This window comes from Schistocerca americana, chromosome 9 (genome assembly GCF_021461395.2).
Source record: "Schistocerca americana isolate TAMUIC-IGC-003095 chromosome 9, iqSchAmer2.1, whole genome shotgun sequence".
Taxonomy (NCBI): Eukaryota; Metazoa; Arthropoda; class Insecta; order Orthoptera; family Acrididae; genus Schistocerca; species Schistocerca americana.
Genome location: NC_060127.1, coordinates 79,259,252 through 79,285,751, shown reverse-complemented (window position 1 = coordinate 79,285,751; position 26,500 = coordinate 79,259,252). Strand labels below are relative to the sequence as shown.

Sequence of the window (26,500 nt, the reverse complement as noted above, 5' to 3'; positions counted from 1 at the left end):
GACGTGCTACAGACGCGAAATTTGACCGACAGGAAGAAGATGCTGTGATATGCAAATGATTAGCTTTTCGGAGCATTCACACAAGGCTGGCGCCGGTGGCGACACCTACAACGTGCTGACATGAGGAAAGTTTCCAACCGATTTCTCATACACAAACGGCAGTTGACCGCCGTTGCCTGGTGAAACGTGGTTGTGATGCCTCGTGTAAGGAGGAGAAACGTGTACCATCACGTTTCCGACTTTGATAAAGGTCGGATTGTAGCCTATCGCGATTGCGGTTTATCGTATCGCGACATTCCTGCTAGCGTTGGTCGAGATCCAATGACTGTTAGCAGAATATGGAATAGGTGAGTTCAGGAGGGTAATACGGAACGCCGTGCTGGATCCCAACGGCCTCGTATCACTAGCAGTCGAGATGACAGGCATCTTATCCGCATGGCTGTAACGGATCGTGCAGCTACGTCTCGATCCCTGAGTCAACAGATGGGGACGTTTACAAGACAACAACCATCTGCACCAACAGTTCGACGACGTTTGCGGCAGCATGGACTATCAGCTTGGAGACCGTGGCCGCGGTTACCCTTGACGCTGCATCACAGACAGGAGCGCCTGCGATGGTGTACTCAACGACGAACCTGGGTGCACGATTGGCAAAAAGTCATTTTTTCAGATGAATCCAGGTTCTGTTTACAGCATCATGATGGTCGCATTCATCTTTGGCGACATCGCGGTGAACGCACATTGGAAGCGTGTATTCTTCATCGCCATACTGCCGTATCACCCGACACGTCTCGGTCACCTCTTGTTCGCATTGACGGCACTTTGAACAGTGGACGTTACATTTCAGATGTGTTACGACCCGTGGTGCTACCCTTCATTCGATCTCTGCGAAACCCTACATTTCAGCAGGATAATGCACGACCGGATGTTACAGGTCCTGCACGGGCCTTTCTGGATACAGAAAATGTTCGACTGCTGCCCTGGCCAGCACATTCTCCTGATTTCTCACCAATTGCAAACGACTGGTCAATGGTGGCCGAGCAACTGGCTCGTCACAATACGCCAGTCACTACTCTTGATGAACTGCGGTATCATGATGAAGCTGCAAGGGCAGCTGTACCTGTACACGCTATCCAAACTCTGTTTCACTCAATACCCAGGCGTATCAAGGCCGTTATTACGGCCAGAGGTGGTTGTTCTGGGTAGTGATTTCTCAGGATCTATGCACCCAAATTGCGTGAAAATGTAATCACATGTCAGTTCTAGTATAATATATTTGTCCAATGAATACCCGTTTATCATCTGCATTTCTTCTTGGTGTAGCAATTTTAATGGCCAATAGCGTAAAAAAATCAACAGAAAAAAATTAAAATATTAAGTATGTAACTTGCAATGGAAAAATTATTAAAGTAGTAGATTCTTTCAAGTATCTAGGAAGTGAATTAACCAAAAAGGAAACATCGAGGATGAAATTTCGGAGAGAACAGAAAATAGTAGAAACTGGAAAGTACCTGCCAAAGCAACGATCAGGATGTACAAGTCATATTATCTGCCAATTTTGACCTATGGATCCGAATGTTGGACTTGACCAAGAAAACCTTGCAGAATACAAGCAAATACAGACAACAGATATGAGATTTCTACGAGGTATCCTGGATAAGACGGGGAGGGACAGTATAAGGGATGAATCCGTATGAAACAACCTGTAGATCAGTCCCCTAAAAGAAACTACGGACGGAAATAGGCTTAAATGGTTTTGCCACATTAAACAATGGGACCAGAAAGACTTCCCAGAAGAGCCCTAGAATGAACCACGAACAAGATGGAGAGATTAGGTGGAGGGCGATGTGAAGGAAGAGGACTGCAATGGTTGGAGGCGCTAAATGATAGACTGTGGGTGCAAAGAGAAGCTTGGAAGAAGCTCTGTGAATGAGCTGCGTAATCAGAAGCGTTTCAGGTAGAAGAAGAAGAAGAAGAAGAAGAAGAAGAATGGGGGAGGTAGGACGAGGTATGCAGGCATGTTTTTCTCCTTCAAATAATCCCGAAATCCTCTAAGTATCCGTCAACCTGAAAGACCGAAAAGACAAAATAAGATTTTTATACTTGTTGCACCATATGTCATTCCAGGATTACCAGGCCAAGTCGATGAGTCCAACACTTCCGCACAATCGGAAGTAGCAATATTCACCGGCTGTTTTAGCCAATCATAAAATTTTCTGGGTTCGAGGCGTCTGCTTTATGTTATCCTTTCCAGTGTAATTCGTCTGAAGTTCATCTCTTCTACTGCTCCGAGATCTTCACAGCAATGAGGACCATTGTTCAGTTTCCTTTCCTAGAACACCCAGCTGGTTTCAGACCTTCCGTTGGGCAGAACACGTGGCTGATAATTCTTGAAGTGTTCAGGTATAAATCTTCTCTTCTATCATTTAGCGACAACGTCTAAATCTCTGACTTTTCAGTCGCGCATGAATTATAGGCAACTTTTAGCATTTTAGATGCAGGAGAACGAGTTAATTACTTCGTAATTTTGTTGCTCTTGTTACCTTAACTCAGGGCTTAATGGCGTTCCAGCATCTCCAAGGGAGTCTCTCTTTAACTCACTGGAACAAGTCTGCACCGGAGATTTAAAATAACACACGTTTATTAAATCGCAACATAACTATAATTTGCCGCTGCGCAGACAACGGGTGATCACTGTTGTTGCGTTAAGTCGCTTGAAAATGATATAGAAAAAATAAAAGGAAGATTTTCTAGATTTTTCCACACTCGAATAACACCATAACTGACTGCTGCCCTAGGTGTTTACAACCGATACTAAACTTTTTATAGAACACAAAGATGCTTGTGGCGTAGAGCAGCCCTCTACGCAATGTTAATTTCATTTACATTAGCGTCAACTTACAGTAAACGTCTCTCTTAATTACGTCCTTTAATTACTATGGTCTTGTTCCGTGAACTGGATTTTGGCTAAGAGAAATTTATCGGCCAAATTTAGAAGAAATACAGTAAAACAAACACGCATTGTATATTCTGCAAATTACACTCATCAAAAAATGTTTTGCAACACCTCAGTTACGAGAGTTCCAGAACCTATACAGAAAATTGGAATAGAGATCAACATGAACATTATTTGCGCCCTTTTTATTTCTCATGACAACCACACATTGCATGTTGTGCCACCATATGACGAGACCTTCAGATGTGGTGGTCCAGATTGCTGTACACACCGGTACCTCTAATACCCAGTAGCACGTCCTCTTGCACTGATGCATGACTGTATTTGTCGTGGCATACTATCAACAAGTTCATCAAGGCACTGTTGGTCCAGATTCTCCCACTCCTCAACGGAGATTCGGCTTAGATCCCTCAGAGTGGATGGTGGGTCACGTCGTCCGTAATCAGCGCTTTTCAATCTACCCTATGCATGTTCGATAGGGTTCGTGTCGGGAGAACATGCTGGCCACTCTAGTCGAGCGATGTCGTTATCCTGAAGGAAGTCATTCACAAGATATGCACGATGGGGCTGGGATTTGTCGTCCATGAAGATGAATGCCTCGTCAATATGCTGCCGATGTGCTTGCACTGTCGGAGGATGGCATTCACGTATCGTACAGCCGTTACGGCGCCTTCCATGACCACCAGTGGCGTACGTGGGCCCCACATAATGCCACCCCAAAACAGCAGGGAACCTCCACCTTGCAGCACTCGCTGGACAGTGTGTCTAAGGCGTCCAGCCTGACCGGGTTGCCTCCAAACACGTCTCCGACGATTGTCTGGTTGAAGGCATATGCGACACTCATCGGTGAAGAGAGCGTGATCCCAATCCTTAACGATCCATTCGACATATTGTTGGGCCTATCTGTACCGCGCTGCATTGTGTCGTGGTTGCAAAGGTGGACCTCACCATGGACGTCGGGAGTGACGTTGCGCTTCATGCACCCTATTGCGCACAGTTTGAGTCGTAACTCTGCCTGTGGCTGCACGAAAAGCATTATTCAACATGGCGGCGTTGCTGTCAGGGTTCCTCCGAACTATAATCCTTAGGTAGCGGTCATCCACTGCAGTAGTAGCCCTTGGGCGGCCTGAGTGAGACATGTCATCGACAGTTCCTGTCTCTCTGCATATTCTCCATGTCCGAACAACATCGTTTTGGTTCACTCCGAGACACCCGGACACTTCCCTTGTTGAGAGCCCTTCCTAGCACAAAGTAACAATGTGGACGCGGTCGAACCGCGGTGACCGTCTAGCCATGGTTCAACTACAGAAAACACGAGCCGTGTACTTCCTTCCTGGTGGAATGACTGGAACTGATCGGCTGTCGGACCCCCTCCGTCTTAGGCGCTGCTCATGCATCGTTGTTTACGTCTTTGGGCGGGTTCAGTGACATCTCTGAACAGTCAAAGGGACTGTATCTGTGATACAATATCCACAGTCAACGTCTATCTTCAGGAGTGTTAGGAACGGGGGTGATGCAAAATTTTTTTTGATGTGTGTACTTTTAAGCATGGAAGAGACACATCTTATTAAAACGAGAGTGAGGGAGAAAAGGGGTACTAGAGAAAATTGAAAAAAAAAATAGATTTCAACTATTTTCACAGATCTTGTGTCCTTTTCATTAAGAGGCGTACATGCAGATTAATTTAAATGACAGGATAAACGTACCGTGTTGCTGTTGTTGTTGTTGTTGTCTTCAGTCCTGAGACTGGTTTGATGCAGCTCTCCATGCTACTCTATTCTGTGCAAGCTGCTTCATCTCCCAGTACCTACTGCAACCTACATCCTTCTGAATGTGCTTGGTGTATTCATCTCTTGGTCTCCCTCTACGATTTTTACCATCCACGCTACCCTCCAATGCTAAATTTGTGATCCCTTGATGTCTCAGAACATGTCCTACGAACCGGTCCCTTCTTCTTGTCAAGTTGTGCCACAAACTCCTCTTCTCCCCAATTCTATTCAATACCTCCTCATTAGTTACGTGATCTACCCATCTAATCTTCAGCATTCTTCTGTAGCACCACATTTCAAAAGCTTCTGTTCTCTTGTTGTCCAAACTATTTATCGTCCACGTTTCACTTCCATACGTGGCTACACTCAATACAAATACTTTCAGAAACGACTTCCTGACACTTAAATCAATTCTCGATGTTAACAAATTTCTCTGCTTCAGAAATGCTTTCCTTGCCATTGCCAGTCTACATTTTATATTCTCTCTACTTCGACCATCATCAGTTATTTTGCTCTCCAAACAGCAAAACTCCTTTACTACTTTAAGTGTCTCATTTCCTAATCTAATTCCCTCAGCATCACCTGATTTAATTCGACTACATTCCATTATCCTCGTTTTGCTTTTGTTGATGTTCATCTTACATCCTCCTTTCAAGACACTGTCCATTCCGTTCAACTGCTCTTCCAAGTCCTTTGCTGTCTCTGACAGAATTACATTGTCATCGGCGAACTTCAAAGTTTTTATTTCTTCTCCATGGATTTTAATACCTACTCCGAATTTTTCTTTTGTTTCCTTTACTGCTTGCTCAATATACACATTGAATAACATCGGGGACAGGCTACAACCCTGTCTCACTCCCTTCCCAACCGCTGCTTCCCTTTCATGTCCCTCGACTCTTGTAACTGCCATCTGGTTTCTGTACAAAATGTAAATAGCCTTTCGCTCCATGTATTTTACCCCTGCCATCTTTAGAATTTGAAAGACAGTATTCCAGTCAACATTGTCGAAAGCTTTCTCTAAGTCTACAAATGCTAGAAACGTAGGTTTGCCTTTCCTTAATCTATTTGCTAGGATAAGTCGTAGGGTCAGTATTGCCTCACGTGTTCCAACATTTCTACGGAATCCAAACTGATCTTCCCCGAGGTCGGCTTCTACCAGTTTTTCCATTCGTCTGTAAAGAATTCGTGATAGTATTTTGCAGCTGTGACTTATTAAACTGATAGTTCGGTAATTTTCACATCTGTCAACACCTGCTTTCTTTGGGATTGGAATTATTATATTTTTCTTGAAGTCTGAGGGTATTTCGCCTGTCTCATACATCTTGCTCACAAGATGGTAAAGTTTTGTCACGACTGGCTCTCCCAAGACCGTCAGTAGTTCCAATGGAATGTTGTCTACTCCTGGGGCCTTGTTTCGACTCAGGTCTTTCAGTGCTCTGTCAAACTCTTCACGCAATATCGTATCTCCCATTTCATCTTCATCTACATCCTCTTCAATTTCCATAATATTGTCCTCAAGTACATCGCCCTTGTATAGACCCTCTATATACTCCTTCCACCTTTCTGCTTTCCCTTCTTTGCTTAGAACTGGGTTTCCATCTGAGCTCTTGATATTCATACAAGTGGCTCTCTTTTCTCCTAAGGTCTCTCTAATTTTCCTGTACAACCAAGAATTTTAACGTGCAAGATGCATTACAACACGACGCGTTGGTAGAAGTGCTGGGCGTTATGCTGCGTGTATGCGTGTGTGTATGTGTGTGTTTATGTGTGTACAGCACACTCAAGACAAGTTCACAGAGCAGCTACAGTGCAAATGTTTGAAGGTTGCTGCAGGCAGCAGTTAAAAACATGACGTCATAGGCACGAAGATTACCGACTTGCGCCGGTACGTATCCAGCAGAACTAGGGGGCAAAGTGACACAGCTACGGGAAAAGATGGTAGCACCCGTTGTTTATATTAAATCGTATGGCTTTATTGTTGTGATTATAAGAAATAGTGTGTAAAAAATTTCATCTCACACCACTATTTTGTAAAAAATGATTTCTCATGGTGAGTTTCATCACAGGTTTTCAGATATTGAAACTTGTGATTTATATGGGGGGGGGGGGGGGGAGGAAGAGAGGAGAAGGTACGGGGAGGGGAGCGACTGTATGGTTTAAGAGGTGCGTTCCGACACCTAAAACTTTTACAACTTAAGTACTGCCTCTTCCTCTAAACTATCTTGCAACGAAAGGCATTCTGGTACCGACCATATAACCGACAAGACGGGAGCATTAAGTGAATAACGAAGTATACCGTGTCCCGTATCTCGGCTAACTCAGAGAACAAGAAAGTACTCACGACTGGTTGCCAGTGATTCAGTTGTCGGGAACGGTTGGCTGCTGCTTCGAAACGTTCGAAACAGTTAACAGTATCGCTTTTCCCACCACCGACTGCATGTCCGAAAGAACAGATACCATCTTCATATATAGTTCAGGCTAATCAGCCATTGCCCTTCTTCTTCTGTGCTGGATGCACATGCATTGCCTGAACTCTTACGGGACTCGGTAAGATTGTCTGCCGCGAGTAATGAGTATACTGGACAGGGGCACTACATTGAGTAATGAGTGTACTGGGCAGGGGCACTACGAATGTAGTGTGTGAACATTAAGCTGAGAGTGTGGGTCTCACGGGGAGCGTGCAAAGGATGAGTCCCTGCAGTCGCCCTATCCTCGGTGACTCAGATGGATAGAGCGTCTGCCATGTAAGCAGGAGATCCCGGGTTCGAGTCCCGGTCGGGGTACACATTTTCACCTGTCCCCGTTGATGTATATCTACGCATGTCGGCAGCGTAGGGTCTTGATTTAATTATCATTTCATTACAGACTGCATTGGCACCGTTTATACTGCAATTACCAAGAAATAAAAATGAAATAAATTCGATATACGTACGTGAAATAAATCGTTGGCAAGCATTTAAGTTCTCCAACATCGTAAAGACGTTAGATTCCGGACAGAAAAGTTTAGGGATACGCCCTCCCCAGCGTTCCCTCAGAGAAAGAGCAATGCCTATGGCAGCGATGCGTAGGCGGCTGTAATATATTCCTAGATTCATCACTTGGCATTCGTTCTAGGAACTTTCTAAGTAGCTTTCCTTGGGATAGTTGGCGTATATCTTCGGGTGTCTGTCAGTCCAGTTTTTTCACCATCTTCATGCCACTCGAACAAACGTGCGACCTTTGTGCTACCCTGCTCTGTATACGTTCAGTATCCCCTGTTATTCCTATTTGGTATGAGTCCCACACACTTGAGCAGTATTCTAGAATGGGTCACATGTGTTTTGAATGCACTCTCTTTTTAGTGTTATTGCGTTTCCTTAGGACTTTTTTTTAGTCGTAATTGTTCTCACTCGTTTTATGCGGTCCACCACGAATTCCTCTTCTGTGCCAACCTCTTCATCTCAGAGTAGCACTTGCAACCTACTTCCTCAACTATTTGCTGGATGTATACCAATCTCTATCTTCCTCTACAATTTTTACCCTCTATAGACCCCCATAGCACCATGAAAGTTATTCCCTGATATCTTAACTGACGTCTTACCATCCTGTCTCTCCTTCTTGTCCGTGTTTTCCATACATTCCGTTCCTCGCCGATTCTGCGGAGAACACCTTCATTCCTTACCTTATAGTCCACCTAATTTTCAACATTCTTCTATACACCACATCTCAAATGCTTCGAGTCTCTTCCTTTGCCGCGCGGGATTAGCCGAGCTGTCTGTGGCGCTGCAGTCGTGGACTGTGCGGCTGGTCCCGGCGAGTTTCGAGTCCTCCATCGGGCATGGGTGTGTGTGTGTTTGTCCTCAGGATAGTTTAGGTTAAGTAGTGTGTAAGCTTAGGGACTGATGACCTTAGCAGTTAAGTTCCATAAGATTTCACGCACATTTGAACATTTTTTCCCTTCCTTTCCGCTTTCCCCAGCGCCCACGTTTCACTACCATACACTGCTGTACTCCAAACGTACATTCCCAGAAACCTCTTGCTCAAATTAAGGCCTATGTTTGGTGCTTGTAGACTTCTCTTGCACAGGAATGCCCTTTTCGCCAATGCTAGTCTGCTTTTGAATGTCCTCCTTGCTCCGTCCGTCATGGGTTATTTTGCAGCCGAGGTAGCAGAATTCCTTAACTTCATCTACTTCGTGATCACCAATCCTGATGTTTAGTTTCTCACTGTTCTCATTTCTACTACTTCTCATTTCTTTCATCTTTCTTCGCTTTGCCGGCCGCGGTGGTCTCGTAGTTCTAGGCGCTCAGTCCGGAACCGCGGGACTGCTACGGTCGCAGGTTCGAATCCTGCCTCGGGCATGGATGTGTGTGATGTCCTTAGGTTAGTTAGGTTTAAGTAGTTCTAAGTTCTAGGGGACTAATGACCACAGATGTTAAGTCCCATAGTGCTTAGAGCCATTTGAACCATTTTTCTTCGCTTTACTCTCAGTCTCCATTCTGTATTTACCGACTGTTCATTCCATTCACAAGGTCCTCAGTACTCTAATAATATACCGTAGTCTGCCTCGTTCTTTACCTACGACTGGAACTATGATCGTTCCATTTCATATCCTTACAAATACACCGTGGCGCACGAAATGTGTTACCATTTTGTTTTTGAATATCAACTTTATTGTCAATACAATCTGAAAGGAACATATACTACAATGAAGAGCCGTCCATGGAGATTTGTTCTAACTCAGCACATGCTCAATATGTCCACCATTTCGTTTTCTAACTTCCTTCAAACGAACACTGAAGTTAGTGATTACCCCACGGCACATGACTTCCGTAATTTCACTGCAAGCTTGAAGAATAAGTCTTCTGAGCTCCATTAAATCAGGTGGACGTTTCGGGAAAAATTTTTCCATTAGGTACGCCAAAGAAAAAAGTCACATGGATTGAGGTCTGGACTATTGGGGGGCCAATTTTGTCCGTCATTGAAGCGACCTGGAAACCTGAGTGAAATGATCCTCATGTTGAAATGCTCGTGTAAAAACTCCAACACAGTGTTTGCAGTATGTGGCCTTGCTCCATCTTGCATGAACCACTGAGTGCTGAAGGGCAAGGCAGTAGCAAGAAGCTGTGGAATGAAGCTATTGCGAAGCATACTCAAATAACGCTCGGTGTTCACAGTTTAGTGAAAGAAAAAAGGTCCAATAAGTCCGTGATTGGAAATTGCTGCCCACGCTGTAAGCTTCGGAGCATAATGTTGTCGTTCATGAAGCGCTTGTGGGTTTTCAGTGGCCCAAAAGCGTACATTTTGTTTGTTAACCACACCGTCTAAATTAAAATGCGCCTCGTGTGAAAACCATACGTTGTTGAGAGTTTCTTCCCTATCCTCCGCCCACTGAGCAAACAGTAGCCTCTGCTGCTTGTGTTCTTCAGTGAGCTTCTGTGCACAGGTCATCGTGTATTGGTACATATGGAGGTCACTTTTAAGAAGGCGTTGAACGCAGCGTCTGGATATTCCCAGTTGCACTGCTGCCTTTCTACGTGATTTCCCGGGACTTCTCTGTACAGCAATTCGTACCGCTTCAATATTCTCCGGCGAACAAACAGGCTTAGGCCGAGGTCGCTTCGCTTCCAATACTGTTCCTTCCTGTTCAAATTTATCGTACAACCTGTGGATGGTCTTCGTGCAAGAGACCCATCGTGTATTAAACTGTTGTCGAAAGCGCCTCTGAGCCACAACAAGGCTTTTCGTTTCATGAAAAAGTAACACAATTGCCGATCGTTGCTGTGTCGTCAGTCTTCCATTGTCAGCCATTGCTGCTTTCTAGCCTCCTAGCGGCAGTATCGTGAATTACACGCCATTTCGTAACTCATTTGTTTTTCCAAGCTCTGCCGGTACTGCTGTAGAGATCCCAGCGGGGTATCTAATGTGCGTCGTAAATTGTGAAAGAAACAATTGGTAACACATTCCGTGCGCCACCCTGTAGTTACAGCCAGGTATTTGTATTGGTTGACTGATTCCATCTGTGACTCACTGACACTGTAGTTACAGGATACTACTCTTTTTCATTTTGTGGAGTGCACAGTTTTAGATTTCTGAACAATTAGAGCAAGATGTTAATCTTTGCACTACTTTGAAATCTTATCAAAACCTGACTGGATATTGGCACAGCTTCTTTCAGACAGTACTTCATCAGAAAGAACTGCATCATCCGCGGAAAATCTGAGGTTTCTATTAGCATTGTCTGCATGGTCAGTAACATACAACTTGAAAAGCAGGAGACCGTACACACTTTTCTGGGGCACATCCGAAGTTACTTCGGCATCTGTCGATGACTCTCTAACCACAACTGTTGCGTCCTCCTTACCAAAATGTCCTCAGTTCAGTCGCAAAAGCCGGCCGGTGTGGCCGAGCGGTTCTAGGCGCTTCAGTCTAGAACCGCGCGACCGCTACGTCGCAGGTTCGAATCCTGCCTCGGGCATGGATGTGTGTGATGTCCTTCGCTTAGTTAGGTTTAAGTAGTTCTGTGTTCTAGAGGACTGATGACCTGAGATGTTAAGTCCAATAGTGCTCAGAGCCATTTCAACCATCAGTCACAAATTTGGCTTAATATCCCATACTATCGTAGTTTTGGTAATAAGCGTTGATGTGGTACTGATCAAGTGGTTTTCGGAAATCGAGGAATGCTGCATCTACCCGACTGCTTTCAGCAATGGCTTTCAGTATGTCATGTGGGAAAATTGCGAGTTGTGTTTCACATGATCTGTGGTTCCAGAATCCATTGCTGGTTGGCATGGTGGATGTCATTCTGTCCAAGACACGTCATTGTGTTTGAGTTTAGAATGTGTTCTAAGATTCTGCAGCAAATGAATGTCACGGATAGTGGACGGTAGTTTTGTGTATCACATCTGCCATCCTTCTTGTAGACGAGTGTGGCCTGTACTGTCTTCCAAGTACTGGGTACGGTTTATTGTTCGACCGATCTGCGATAGAATATACGAGGGTTAGCACTTAAATAGTGGCAACTATTTATCTACAGCTCGTACAAAATAGATGTGTGTTTGAAAGTTTCACTGACCTTCAAAGTAGTCACCAGCATTGTGTATAACCCGTTGCCAGCGATGTGGAAGTCTGCTTAGCGATGCCAGTTGTGTTGACAGTTCGAGCGGCGCGGTCTATTGCCGGACGAATTTGTAGCAATGTTGAAGTGAATGCTGTGACGTGTTTCCTTCAGTCTAGAAATCGAGTTGAACTCACGAGGGCTTAAGTCAGGGGAGTGCAGTAAGGTGGTACAGCACTTAGCAGCCCTATCAGTCAAACATATCAGTAACAGCTTGGATTGTACGTGCTTGAGCATTGTCCTGCAAAATGATTGTCAGGTCCTGCAGAATGTGATACCACTTCTGTCTCTAAGCTGGTCGTAGGTTGTGTTCCTAAAATGATCAACATAGAGACAGAAGTGACATACTATCATTGTCTTGATATTTACGAATGCATGTTATTGCATGTCTACAATGTTGGTTGGTTCAAATGGCTCTGAGCACTATGGGACTCAACTGCTGAGGTCATTAGTCCCCTAGAACTTAGAACTAGTTAAACCTAACTAACCTAAGGACATCACACACATCCATGCCCGAGGCAGGATTCGAACCTGCGACCGCAGCGGTCGTGCGGTTCCAGACTGTAGCGCCAGAACCGCGCGGCCACTTCGGCCGGCTCTACAATGTTCAATGTGTGTGAATTCCTAAGAGACCAAACTACTAATGTCATCGGTCCCTAGACTTCCGCACTACTTAAACTAACTTGAACTGATCTATGCTAAGAACAACACACACCCATGCCCGAGGCAGGACTCGAACCTCCGGCGGGAGGGGCCGCGCAATTCGTGACTTGACGCCTGTAACCGCCTGGCCCATGACTACAGCTAATGACGCTTTCCAGAACATATTCACCACGTTTTTACATTTTGAACGGTATGTTATAAGCATTAACATATTTCTCATTACACAGTTAAATGGATTTCTCAAACGTTCTCGTTTGCTATTAGAATTGGCATTTCATTAATTTTTGGGCAGCCTTTATACAGCGTTTTTGTATCCTGCTTCAGTGTACAAAATTTTCTTCGGCTACTTTTACTTCATTCGTTTACATATACCAACCGAAAATAGTTATTCTATGGTTCAAATGGCTCTGAGCAATATGGGACTTAACTTCTGAGGTCATCAGTCCCCTAGAACTTAGAACTACTTAAACCTAACTAATCTAAGGACATCACACACATCCATGCCCGAGACGGGATTCGAACCTGCGACCGTAGCGGTCGCGCGGTTCCAGACTGTTGCGCCTAGAACCGGCAGTTATTGTACTCCAACTGAATGGGGTTATTGAGAAACTCTACATGTACATTTTTTGACAAAATTAAATTATCTATGATGTACTTAAAATATATAGACCGATGGTGATACACAGTAACCCCATATTTCTGGCATTTTCTTTGTTGTTAAGCATCCATTGTATCAACTAAATCGAAGAGAACCAACTCCCCCCCCCCCCCCCCCCCCCCCACATGCGTAAAAGATATGGACTTTCTCAAAAGTTTATGTCGTCAGGACTGTTTTAAACAAAGAGAATAATCGTGATCCATCAGTAAATGACAAGAAAATGCATGACCTAAGGCGATTTCTACCATTCCTACCAAATGAAGAAATCATCCAAATCTTCTACATTGACATGTACAATAGGCGAAAGATGAACAATGTGTGGGGTGTAAGTCCAAAAGGATGGATAAAGGAGGTAATTTCGTTGACTTTTGTCCATATCAGGAATAAAGCATGATTTCTGTAATCATCTATGTTTATTTACTACAAAATAATGATAAATCCTACACGTTTACTGCACAAATTTTAACTTAACGTCAAGAAAACATTTCTCGATTGTCTATTATGCATTGGCATTATTCTGTCTATGTTCATTTTAAAGAAATGTGAGAAGAGAACCGGAAAATCAACAACTGCAGCATTTTTTGGATCTCCTGAAAAGTTTTTTTACTTGTACAAGTGGGGTTTCTCAGTATTCTCTTTCAGTTGTAACAGGAAAATTGCGGTCCAGGCAGTAAAAGTATGGTGTCTGTTCTTTCGGACATGCCCGAAAGAGGAGATACCACAAACATAATTAAGGCGAGGATGAGCAATGGTCACTTCTGTGCGGGTGCACAGCACGGTCGAACGCTTACGGAAATCGAAGAAATGCCGCAGGTAGCGAGCATATCCACACACTACAAGTGGATAAGTTCAGAATTTGTCTCTGACGGGGGGCGTCCTAGGATAGTCCGCGCAATTGCGATGACCTCTGTGTCGGGATGGCTTAGCGGTCAGTGCATCTCGCTAGCAAGCAGGAGACCATGGTTCGAATCCCGGGCCTTTTCGATTTGCCCCTTTGACATAGACGAATGCCCTCAAACAGCTAATGTCATTAATTCGTTTTTGTCTTGAAAACATCTGTGTATACACCTACATATACACGGATACTCAGCAAACTACATTTAGGCGCTTGGCAGAGGGCTCATCGAAGCACTTTCACAATAATTCTCTATTTTTCCGAACTAGAACAGTGCGCAGAAGAAAGGAACACGTATATACAGGGTGAGCCACCTAACGTTACCGCTGGATAAATTTCGTAAACCACATCAAATACTGACGAATCGATTCCACAGACCGAACGTGAGGAGAGGGGCTAGTGTAATTGGTTAATACAAACCATAAAAAAAAATGCACGGAGGTATGTTTTTTAACACAAACCTACGTTTTTTTAAATGGAACCCCGTTAGTTTTGTTAGCACATCTGAACATATAAATAAATACGTAATAAGTGTCGTTTGTTGCATTGTAAAATGTTAATTACATCCGGAGATATTGTAACCTAAAGTTGACGCTTGAGTACCACTCCTCCGCTATTCGATCGTGTGTATCGGAGAGCACCGAATTACGTAGGGATCCAAAGGGAACGGTGATGGACCTTAGGTACAGAAGAGACTGGAACAGCACATTACGTCCACATGCTAACACCTTTTTATTGATCTTTTTCACTGACGCACATGTACATTACCATGAGGGGTGAGGTACACGTACACACATGGTTTCCATTTTCAATTACGGAGTGGAATAGAGTGTGTCCCGACATGTCAGGCCAATAGATGTTCAATGTGGTGGCAATCATTTGCTGCACACAATTGCAATCTCTGGTATAATGAATGTCGTACACGCCGCAGTACATTTGGTGTAATGTCGCCGCAGGCTGCCGCAATACGTTGTTTCATATCCTCTGGGGTTGTAGGCACATCACGGTACACATTCTCCTTTAACGTACCCCACAGAAAGAAGTCCAGAGGTGTAAGATAAGGAGAACGGGCTGGCCAATTTATGCGTCCTCCACGTCCTATGAAACGCCCGTCGAACATCCTGTCAAGGGTCAGCCTAGTGTTAATTGTGGAATGTGCAGGTGCACCATCATGCTGATACCACATACGTCGACGCGTTTCCAGTGGGACACACTCTATTCCACTTCGTAATTGAAAACGGAAACCCTCAGGGTAATGTACATGTGCGTCAGTGAAAAAGACCAATAAAAAGGTGTTAGCATGTGGACGTAATGTACTGTTCCAGTCTCTTCTGTACCTAAGGTCCATCACCGTTCCCTTTGGATCCCTACGTAATTCGGTGCTCTCCGATACACACGATCGAACAGCGGAGGAGTGGTACTCAACCGTCAACTTTAGATTACAATATCTCCGGATGTAATTAACATTTTACAATGCAACAAACGGCATTGATTACGTATTTGTTTATATGTTCAGATGTGCTAACAAAACTAACGGGGTTCCATTTAAAAAAACGTAGGCTTGTGTTAAAAAACATACTTCCGTGCATTTTTTTATGGTTTGTATTAACCATTTACACTAGCCCCTCTCCTCACGTTCGGTCTGTGGAAACGATTCGTCAGTATTTGATGTGGTTTACGAAATATATCCAGCGGTAATTTCCGTACGAACTCTGATTTCCCTTATTTTATTATGATGATCGATTCTCCCTGTGTAGGCCGGCATCAACAAAGTATTTTCGCATTCGGAGGATAAAATCGGTGATCGAAATTTTGTGAGAAAAGTCCACCGTGACGGAAAACAGCTTTGTTTTAATGATTTCCACCCGAAGACCTTTATAATGTCATTGACACTCTCTCCCCTGTTTCGCGATAATGCAGAATGTGTTGCTCTTTATTGAACATTCACGGTGTACTCCGTTAAACCTATGTGGTAAGGATCGCACTCTGTGCAGCATTATCCTAAAAGAGGATGGACAAGGTTAGTGCAGGCACTTTCTTTAGTAGACCTTTGCATCTTCTAAGCGTTCTGCCTGTAGTCTTCCCCACAACATTTTCCGTGTGTTCTTTCCAATTTGAGCTATTCGTAATTGTAATTCCTAGGCATTTAGTTGAATTTACGGCCTTTGATTTACGGTGTAACCGAAGTTTAACGGATTCCTTTTAGCACTCGTGTGGGGGACGTCACACTATTCATTATTCGGGTTAACGGTCAATTTTCGCACCGTACAGATATCTTTTCTACATCGTTTTGCAATCTGTTTTGGTCTTCTGATTAGTTCACTAGACGATAAACGACAACATCATCTGTGAACAACCGAAGACAGTTTGGTTCAAATGGCTCTGAGCACTATGGGACTTAACATCTATGGTCATCAGTTCCCTAGAACTTAGAACTACTTAAACCTAACTAACCTAAGGACAGCCCACAACACCCAGTCATCACGAGGCAGAGAAAATCCCTGACCCCGCCGGGAATCGAACCCGGGCCAAGACGGTTTCTCAGACTGTCTCCTAAATCATTTACATAGATAATGGATAGCAAAGGGCCTATAACACTAGTAGGGGAATGCCAGATATCACTTCTGTTTTACTCAACGACTTTTCGTCAGTTACTACGAACTGTGACCTCTCTGACAGGAAATCACGAATCCATTCACATAACTCAGACGATATTCCATGAGCACGCGATTTCAGTACAAGCTGCTTGTGTGGTACAGTGTGAAAAACTTTCTGGAAATCTAGAAATGCGGACTCAATTGAAAATACCTTCTTAGTAGCCCTCGACACTTCGTGTGAGTAAAGAACTAGTCGTGTTTCACGAGAACGACGTTTTCTGAATCCGCCTTGACTGTGTGCCAATAGACCGCTGTCTTCGAGATAATTCGCAATGTTCGAACACAATATATGTCCCAAAATCCTGCTGCATATCGACATTAATGATGTCGGCCTGTAATTTAATGGATTAGTCCTACTACCTTTCTTGAATATCTACATCTACATATATACTCCGCGGAGGGTACCTTGAGTACCTCTATCGGTTCTCCCTTCTACTCCAGTCTCGCATTGTTCGTGGAATGAAAGATTGTCGGTATGCCTCTGTGTGGGCTCTAATCTCTCTCATTTTATCCTCATGGTCTCTTCGCGAGATATACGTAGAAGGGAGAAATACACTGCTTAACTCCTCGGTGAAGGTATGTTCGTGAAACTTCAACAAAAGCCGGTACCGAGCTACTGAGCGTCTCTCTTGCAGTCTTCCACTGGAGTCTATCTATCATCTCCGTAACACTCTCGCGATTACTAAATGATCCTGCAACGAAGCGCGCTGCTCTCTGTTGGATCTTCTCTATCTCTTTTATCCACCCTATCTGGTACGGATCCCATACCGGTGAGCAGTATTCAAGCAGTGGGCGAACAAGTGTACTGTAACCTACTTCCTTTGTTTTCGGACTGCATTTCCTTAGGATTCTTCCAATGAGTCTCAGTCTGCCATCCCCTTTACCGACGATCAACTTTATATGGTCATTCCATTTTAGATCATTCCTATTGCCTACTCCCAGATAATTTATGGAATTAACTGCTTCCAGTTGCTGACCTGCTATATTGTAGCTAAATATAAGGGATCTTTCTTTCTATGTATTCGCAGCACATTACACTTGTCTACATATAGATTCAATTGCCATTCCCTGCAGCATGCGTCAGCTCGTTGCAGATCCTCCTGCATTTCAGTACAATTTTCCATTGTTGCAGCCTCTCGATATACTACAGCATCATCCGGAAAAAGCCTCTGTGAACTTCTGATGTTATCCACAAGGTCATTTATATATGTTGTGAATAGCAACGGTCCTGCGACAGTCCCCTGCGGCACACCTGAAATCACTCTAAATTCGGAAAACTTCTCTCCATTGAGAATGACATGCTGCTTTCTGTTATCTAGGAACTTTTCAATCCAATCACACAATTTGTCTGATAGTCCATATGCTCATACTGTGTTCATTAAACGACTGTGGGGAACTGTATCAAACGCCTTGCGGATGTCAAGAAACACGGCATCTACCTGGGAACCCGTGTCTATGGCCCTGTGAGTCTCGTGGACGAATAGCGCGAGCTGTGTTTCACACGATCGTCTTTTTCGAAACCCATGCTGATTCCTACAGAGTAGATTTCTAGTCTCCAGAAAAGTCATTATACTCGAACACAATACGTGTTCCAAAAGTCTACAACTGATCGAAGTTAGAGATATAGGTCTATAGTTCTGCACATCTGTTCGACGTCCCCTCTCGAAAACGGGGATGACCTTGTAACGTACCCTTAGAAAAAACATTATAAATGACAGTTTTGGAAAACCTCTACCTTATTTGATTTACAAACAATTGAGCAAAACTGAACGCGCTCAAACATTTCTCTCTTTACTTATTCTGATCATCAATAAACTGACACACAACATTTTTAGCGGAACAACATTTTTAGCGGAACGCAATCTGACTTTCAATAATCCCTACAAAAGAATGGCCTTGACTAACAATAACCTATACCTTTCATGAATCACTTACCTCACAAAAATCTTCGTTACTCAAACTACTGCAATACAGCGTGCGCCAATATTGCCAGCTGAATAAAAGATTCTAACTACTGAAGGCACTAACTACTGATTGGCATATTTAGCGAATGAAAGATTTTGATGGAGAACAAACGATTTATTTACCTTAATAATGTTCAAAAGTCATCATATATATATCAGTTCATGATATCCAATATTACAAATTTACTCTTTCTGATGGACACACGTCCAGATCGACCGCTCTCAAAACTCTGCCATCTCTCTCGCCACATCCACCACTGCTGGCGGCTCACCTCCAACTGCGCAACGCTACGCGCTGCACACATCCAACTGCCCAACACTACAATAGCGAATATTCCAACAATGCAAACCAGCCACAGACTGCACACAGCAGTGATTTTCATACAAAGTGCTACGTCGCGTTACCAACATAAAAACCTAAACATCCTACTTACAACCTGTACGCCTTTCCAATCTTTTGGAACAGTACACTCTTCTAAAGATGTACGGTACAGCGCTGCAAGAAGAGGGGCAAGTTCTCCCGCGTACTCTGTGTAATATTGGTGTGACTTGGGCAAGTTTCCAGATTTTACTTTAAAAATTTTTGGTCAGGACCAGTTTTTGTGAGGACCACCGTCTCTTCCCTGACAGTATCAGGGTATATTGAAATACTTAAGATTTTCATGTGACGGCCGTGGTAACTGCGAGTGCCCGCTGCCGTGGTACTGACCTGGTAGTCGCCGGCCTGGTCGTAGCTGGTGACGTGCACCTGGTAGCTGGACCGCACGCGGCCCTTGCCGCCGCTGGTGCCGGAGGGGGCCGGGTGCGCCGACGACGACGACGTCGACTGCGCCTGCTGCGGCACGTGCGACACGAAGCGGCCGGCGTGCTTCCAGCGGATGCGGTCCGCCCCCGAGCGCAGCCGGCAGTCGAACGAGACGCGGTCCCCCAGCGGCGCGACGGCGTCCTCAGGGCTCCGCAGGAAGAGCTGCGTCATGTCTGCACGCAAAGACACGGCGGGACGTGCCCTTAGCGCTAGGATTTCACCCGGAACAAGTCCCGCCCATTCACTCCCCCCCCCCCCCTCCCCTCCATAGTGTAAGGCCCTCCCCTAAACAGCCGCCAGTTCCCAGTTCCGCAAACTGGAAGCTACAACAAAGTTGTTATCGTCACAGTCCAACACACGTTACACTGTGATGAAATTCAGTAATGATAAGAAATTTAAGTTGTTCTGGATGGTAATATAACATGAATTTACATTATTAAAGAAATAAAAATATTTATAGAGAATTGATAGCATCGCCAGCAATAGAAAACAAAAAAATAACGTGATGTTATTTAAGGGCAATAAGGACAAATTTTCATTAACTAATTCACTTATTAATAATACGTTTATTTGAGGGTAACAGCAGAGCAAACATACAATGCGAAAACAATGGTCTTGAATCTGTTATGTAGATAGTAAAGCCACGGATGCAGTCGACTAACTCTGTTGTCTAAAATCAACGTTATATAGAAATAAGTGAAAGTCGTTTTGTTTATGTAGGCCCTCATAGTAACTCACGAAAATTAAAGAATATAAGAATGCCATAAAGTAGAAATGCCTAATGAAGGCAGTACGATATTTCCTTATATGACATATTTCGTTGGTATTTGCATGGGTAATGGGTGAATTTTAACTTGTAAATTCTTCCAATGCCATACCTGCCCATTATAAACGAGGTTACAAAGAATTGTGGCTGTTTCTGCGTGATTAATGTACTATATGCTGTTGCAAACGTCTCAGGGAAATAATCTGTCGTTACTCTTTGTCCTGTCTGTTTTTAACCAAAAGATTCATTAATTTTGTAAATTTCATTCAAACCATTTTTAAAAAATAATAATGATGATGTGTATGTTTGTCACAGAACAGTTATGGAGGAAATAAATGCTGCAGTGTTTCACGGCTGTAAAACGTCCTTCATGCTGTGCTAGCTCTTCTTCCACCCCTAAAACTTTTCAGCAAAACTATTCACTGAATAAAACGCGAAAACAGTGTGGATCGATCTAGCAGGAACAAAGAAATGTCGATGCCCTCTGGAATTATAGTGAACACTGACGCCTGTTTCGCGTATACTGTCTGAGTTCTGAAACTCAGAGTGTCAAGTATACCGTGGTTCATATTTCTCCGAGCAAATTATTATTTGAGGGTAGGTTTATCTTATTTTAGCTTTGGGTGCTTTTTCTCACACAGAAGTATGTTTCTTCATAGGTTATTCATCTAAATACTGAGTTCTCGTATTTAAAAAATTTAGTGCTAAATTGTTTTCTCTTATGTTTGCTATGGAAGTACCTGGCACAGCTGAGGCCAACTGTGCATGTTTTTTGTAACGTGTCTTTTACCTACGTGGCGAAATTTAAGACCTAGCAAGATATTAATGTAACATTCATTCCAAGTGCTGCCGAACCCGGTAAACCACGTGGGTCAACTGAAACGATGCCCAGGCGCCGAACAAAGACCGGGGGTGAGTGGGCGGGACTTGTTCCGGGTGAAATCCTAGCGCTAACGATTCCTCACGGCGGGCCGGACGACACTGCACACGTCTCCGTACAGGCTGTTTCAGGAGGCAGCTATCTACAGGGTGCGTAAGAGGGCTGTTTTTTGACGATGCTATTGGAGTGTTAACAATTGTAAATGAAAATTACACTACTGGCCGTTAAAACTGTTACACCACGAAGATGACGCGTTACAGTCGCGAAATTCAACCGACAGGAAGAAGATGCTGTGATACGCAAATGATTAGCTTTTCAGAGCATTTACACAAGGTTGGCGCCGGTGGCGACACCTACAACGTGCTGACATGAGGAAAGTTTCCAACCGACTTCTCATACGCAGACAGCAGTTGACCGGCGTTGCCTGGTGAAACGTTGTTGTGATGCCTCGTGTACGGAGCAGAAATGCGTTAACATCACGTTTACGACTTTGATAAAGGTCGGATTGTAGCCTATCGCTAGAGGTCTGCGCGGATAAGAAAAGTGCAATCCGCATCCGCACCGCATCCGCAAGGTCCTAATCCGCAACCGCAACCGCATCAGCATCCGCAGCAGTTAATCCGCATCCGCAAGTTCCTTATCCGCATCTGCATATATTTAAGTTTTGAATGAGTAATTAATAGTAATAGACAGTAGTACTTAGAATTATGGTATGTAATGACATACGTATTGTTAGCGTGCCATTTCTGCGACAACTTAACTACTTTTGACTTCTTAAATCACAGGAAATGCTCTATACCTACTCTAAAGCAGACCATTCCAAACAGGAAAACATTGGCGCTCTGGAGCACACACAGTAGCAGCTCGGATGTCGTGAGATTGGAAACGCTATCTAAAAAAATACACTGCTGGCCACCGTAAATGCAACACCCTGAAGGAAGCATCCGAATCAAGTGATATTTACACCATGGGTTTGCAGCGATGAGATATGCAACTGATTAGAATTTCAGCGCAGACGCACATCACGCACGCCTGTGGCGCCACCTCATAGCGCCATTTAAGGCTTGGCGATTTCGACGAGTGTACGTTCGGCACGTGTGTTTACCTTGTGGTTGTTTCACAAGACGATCAGTTATGCCTCGTAGACAACAGCGAACATCTTTTGATCAAGTATCCGAGTTCGACAGAGGAAGGATAGTGGCTTACCGAGATTGTGGATTATCATACAGAGAAATCGCTAGTCGTGTTGGACGAAACCAAACAACTGTAATGCGGATATGTGACCGTTGGATGCAGGAGGGTACGACGGACCGACGTGGTCGATCGCATTCACCTCGGTGCACCACTGCACGTGCTGATAGGCAAATTGTGCGCATGGCAGTGACGGATCGCTCAGTGACATCCCGAACCATAGCACAGCACACTGCGTCTGTAACGCATCATCCAGTGCCTGCGCGTACCATTCGACGCCGTTTACAGCAGAGTGGTCTGTCCGCAAGAGGTCCATTGCTTCGTCTACCATTGACGCAGAACCACATACGTCTCCGTCGCCAATGTTGTGATGACAGACAGACGTGGACGGCAGAATGGAATGACGTTGTCTTTACTGACGAGGCACGCTTCTGTCTGCAGCACCATGATGGTCGGATTCGAGTGTGGAGACACCGTGGAGAGAGGATGCTGGACAGCTGCATTATGCACCGCCACACTGGTCTTGCACCGTGTATTATGGTATGGGGCGGTATTGGATACTACTCTCACACGCCTCTAGTACGCATTGCCGGTACTTTAAATAGACGGCGCTACATATCCGAGGTGCTGGACCCAGTTGTCCTTCCTTACCTTCAGGGCTCGGCCACAGCCATATTTCAACAGGATAATGCGCGACCACACGTGGCACGCATTGTCCAAAGGTTCTTCGTCAATAACCAGATTGAATTGCTTCCCTGGCCGGCTCGCTCTCCGGATCTTTCGCCGATAGAAAACATGTGGTCCATGGTTGCTCAACGAGTGACCCAGATTACATCCCCAGCTGCCACACCGGATGATCTTTGGCAACGTGTGGAAGCTGCTTGGGCTGCTGTACCCCAGGAACACATCCAACGTCTCTTTGACTCAATGCCGAGACGTGTGGCAGCGGTGATCTCCAACAATGGCGGCTACTCTGGCTACTGATTCTGGCAGGAACCACATGTCACAGCCGTCTGTAAACGTAATCATTTGATACTTGGTCAACATGTTATCTACAAAATAAATCTTGTTGTGCTACCTCTTGTCTTTCTTGGTGTTGCATTTACGGTGGCCAGCAGTGTAAAATTCAATGTAATAGTGTTAAATGATGAAAATACATGTATAGAAACAATTATATTTCCCTGCTCTTGTGCCAAGGCACCTGAAAATGACGATGGTTTTAAACTGTTACTAGCACATTGCATCATTTACCGACAGTTTTTTTGTACTCACTGCTTGGATATGTCAAATTTTGAAGCCATTCATGTCAGCTCATGATTATATTATAGCTTACGCGTTCAGTCCTCGTCACTTCCATGTGAAATATTTACAGTATTAGGCCTTCACTGCAACACGCTGGCGCACCTGTGAAAAAGTTAAACTGCCAGCAGTAATTGACGTTGTCTGGAAGAAATAATTCGTCTTCCGAAGAGTGACAACAAAATCAGTGGTCATAGAAATTAGGAGTGGTTGGATGCACCGTACTTGACCCCCACATCAATAAGAAACTGTGCCGTCTCCAGAAACCCAGATCCACACGCAACTTCGAATGGTAAAATGTCTTTGCTGACAAGATTGATAAGTTTTTCTGTCGCGGCTGTCTTCAAATTTGGCGGAACTTCAGGGACTTTCACGTCTCTCTTGGTATTTAAATAAGTAATTTGTCGAGCCTCACACGAATGTTTTAGCAAATTTGAAGTTCCACTTTTGTGTCCACTGTAGGAATATACTTTTTTACATGCAAAACAAGCCACTATATCTTTTATCTTTTCGTTACCATCAAATACGTATGCGAATTTTTTTCCAATTTGGCGATTTCAATTTGTTTTCCTTCACTAATGTAAAATCACCTTTTTTCACCTTACACGAAATTGTATCCATCGATATGGTGTTCATTTGAAGAAAGAACTCTCACTGATATTTGCTACGATGGACGTTGTCACTCGGTCACTACAAAGCGCTAACTGAAGGCAGCGGAAAATTGCAACGGGCACCTGTCTGGTAGACAGTGGGCAGGTTTGCCACCCAGAGAGCACTTCACAGGCCACATAAAAGACACGGTCGCGGAAACGGATTAGGCGCAGGTCTCTAGGGTACAGCTACGTCGGTCGTAGCCAGGGGCTAAGGACGACAGATATCCGCTCTACCCGGGCCCTGCAAGATTCCAAGAATGTCAACAGACTTGAAGTTTTGAACTAACATTGCAACATACGTACTGGGCAGATGCCGTGCTCATTATCCGCAGATGACCCGCGGATATCCGCGCCGGTCGCGATTTTATCCGCCAAGTAACAAATACCGCGGATATCCGCGGATATATCCGCGGATATCCGCATCCGCGCAGACCTCTACCTATCGCGATTGCGGTTTATCGTATCGCGACATTGCTGCTCGCGTTGGTCGAGATCCAATGACTGTTAGCAGAATATGGAATCGGTGGGTTCAGGAGGGTAATACGGAACGCCGTGCTGGATCCCAACGGCCTCGTATCACTAGCAGTCCAGATGACAGGCATCTTATCCGAATGGCTGTAACGGATCGTGCAGCCACGGCTCGATCCCTGAGTCAACAGATGGGGAAGTTTGCAAGACAACAACCATCTGCACGAACAGTTCGACGACGTTTGCAGCAGCCGCACGGACTATCAGCTCGGAGACCGTGGCTGCGGTTACCCTTGACGCTGCATCACAGACAGGAGCGCCTGCGATGGTGTACTCAACGACGAACCTGAGTACACGATTGGCAAAAAGTCATTTTTTCAGATGAATCCGTGTTTGGCGACATCGCGGTGAACGCACATTATATGCGTATATGCGTCATCGCCATACTGGCGTATCACCCGGCGTGATGGTATGGGGTGCCATTGGTTACACGTCTCGGTCACCTCTTGTTCGCACTGACGGCACTTTGAACAGTGGACGTTACATTTCAGATGTGTTACGACCCGTGGCCCTAGCCTTCATTCGATCCCTGCGAAACCATACATTTCAGCAGGATAATGCACGACCGCTTGTTACAGTTTCTGTACGGGTCTTTCTGGATACAGAAAATGTTCGACTGCTGCCCTGACTAGCACATTCTCCAGATCTCTCCCCAACTGAAAACGTCTGGTCAACGGTGGCCGAGCAACTGGCTCGTCACAATACGCCAGTCACTACTCTTGATGAACTGTGGTATCGTGTTGAAGCTGCATGGACAGCTGTACCTGTACACGCCACCCAAGCTTTGTTTGACTGAACGCCCAGGTGTATCAAGGCTGTGCTGCTATTACGGCCGGAGGTGGTTGTTCTGGGTAGTAATTTCTCAGGATCTATGCACCCAAATTGCGTGAAAATGTAATCACATGTCAGTTCTAGTATAATATGTTTGTAGTATAATACGGTGGAGCAATTTTAATGGCCAGGAGTGTATATACACTGAAGAGCCAAAGAAACACCTCCCTAATATACGCAGAAGTGCCGTAACACAAGGTGTCATGGACTCGACTAATGTCTCAGGTAGTGCTGGAGGAAACTGACACCATGAATCTTGCAGGGCTGTCCATAAATCCTTAAGAGTGCGAGGGGATGGCGATTTCTTCTGGAGAGCACGGTGCAAGGCATTCCAGATACCTCCAACAACGTTGACGTCTGGGGAGACTGGAAGTCGGCGGATGCGTTGCCTTCGCCGACCGTGGTGGCCGCGCGGTTCTGGCGCTGCAGTCTGGAACCGCGAGACCGCTACGGTCGCAGGTTCGAATCCTGCCTCGGGCATGGATATGTGTGATGTCCTTAGGTTAGTTAGGTTTAACTAGTTCTAAGTTCTAGGGGACTAATGACCTCAGCAGTTGATTCCCATAGTGCTCAGAGCCATTTGAATTTTGCGTTGCCTTCACGTTCGTTACTGATCATGATGCACAGTGCACGGAGGGGAAAGGGAAATAGTTGTGTATGCGTAAACAAACGTAGTCGATTCCAAACCTTAAGGGGACCACACAGTGGTTCAGGTCGAAAAAAAACGATTCTCGATTTTCATCATATTTCGATAGATTAAGGTTTTATTTAAGTACTCTGAAAAAGATTTTGCTGAAATTTTTTTTTCGAGCATTTAAAGAGCATTTTCCTACCACGTGTGTTCATGTGCCTCGCCCACTTTTCTGTCACCCACTGTCAACCCACCCAC

The 26,500-nt window shown here is 44.7% G+C and overlaps 1 protein-coding gene across 4 annotated transcripts in view; it reads right to left on the bottom strand.

Annotated features, from left to right (window-relative positions):
* LOC124550910 (interference hedgehog) overlaps positions 1-26,500 on the bottom strand; it is a 556,726-nt gene that overhangs the window by 85,287 nt on the left and 444,939 nt on the right. For all 4 annotated transcript variants that reach the window (XR_006967749.1, XM_047125700.1, XM_047125701.1 and 1 more), the window contains exon 3: positions 19,368-19,636. Coding sequence is in view for 3 of the 4 variants with exons in the window: in XM_047125700.1 (XP_046981656.1) it covers positions 19,368-19,636 (269 nt within the window). In the remaining variant the exon portion in view is untranslated. The remainder of the gene's footprint in view (positions 1-19,367; positions 19,637-26,500) is intronic.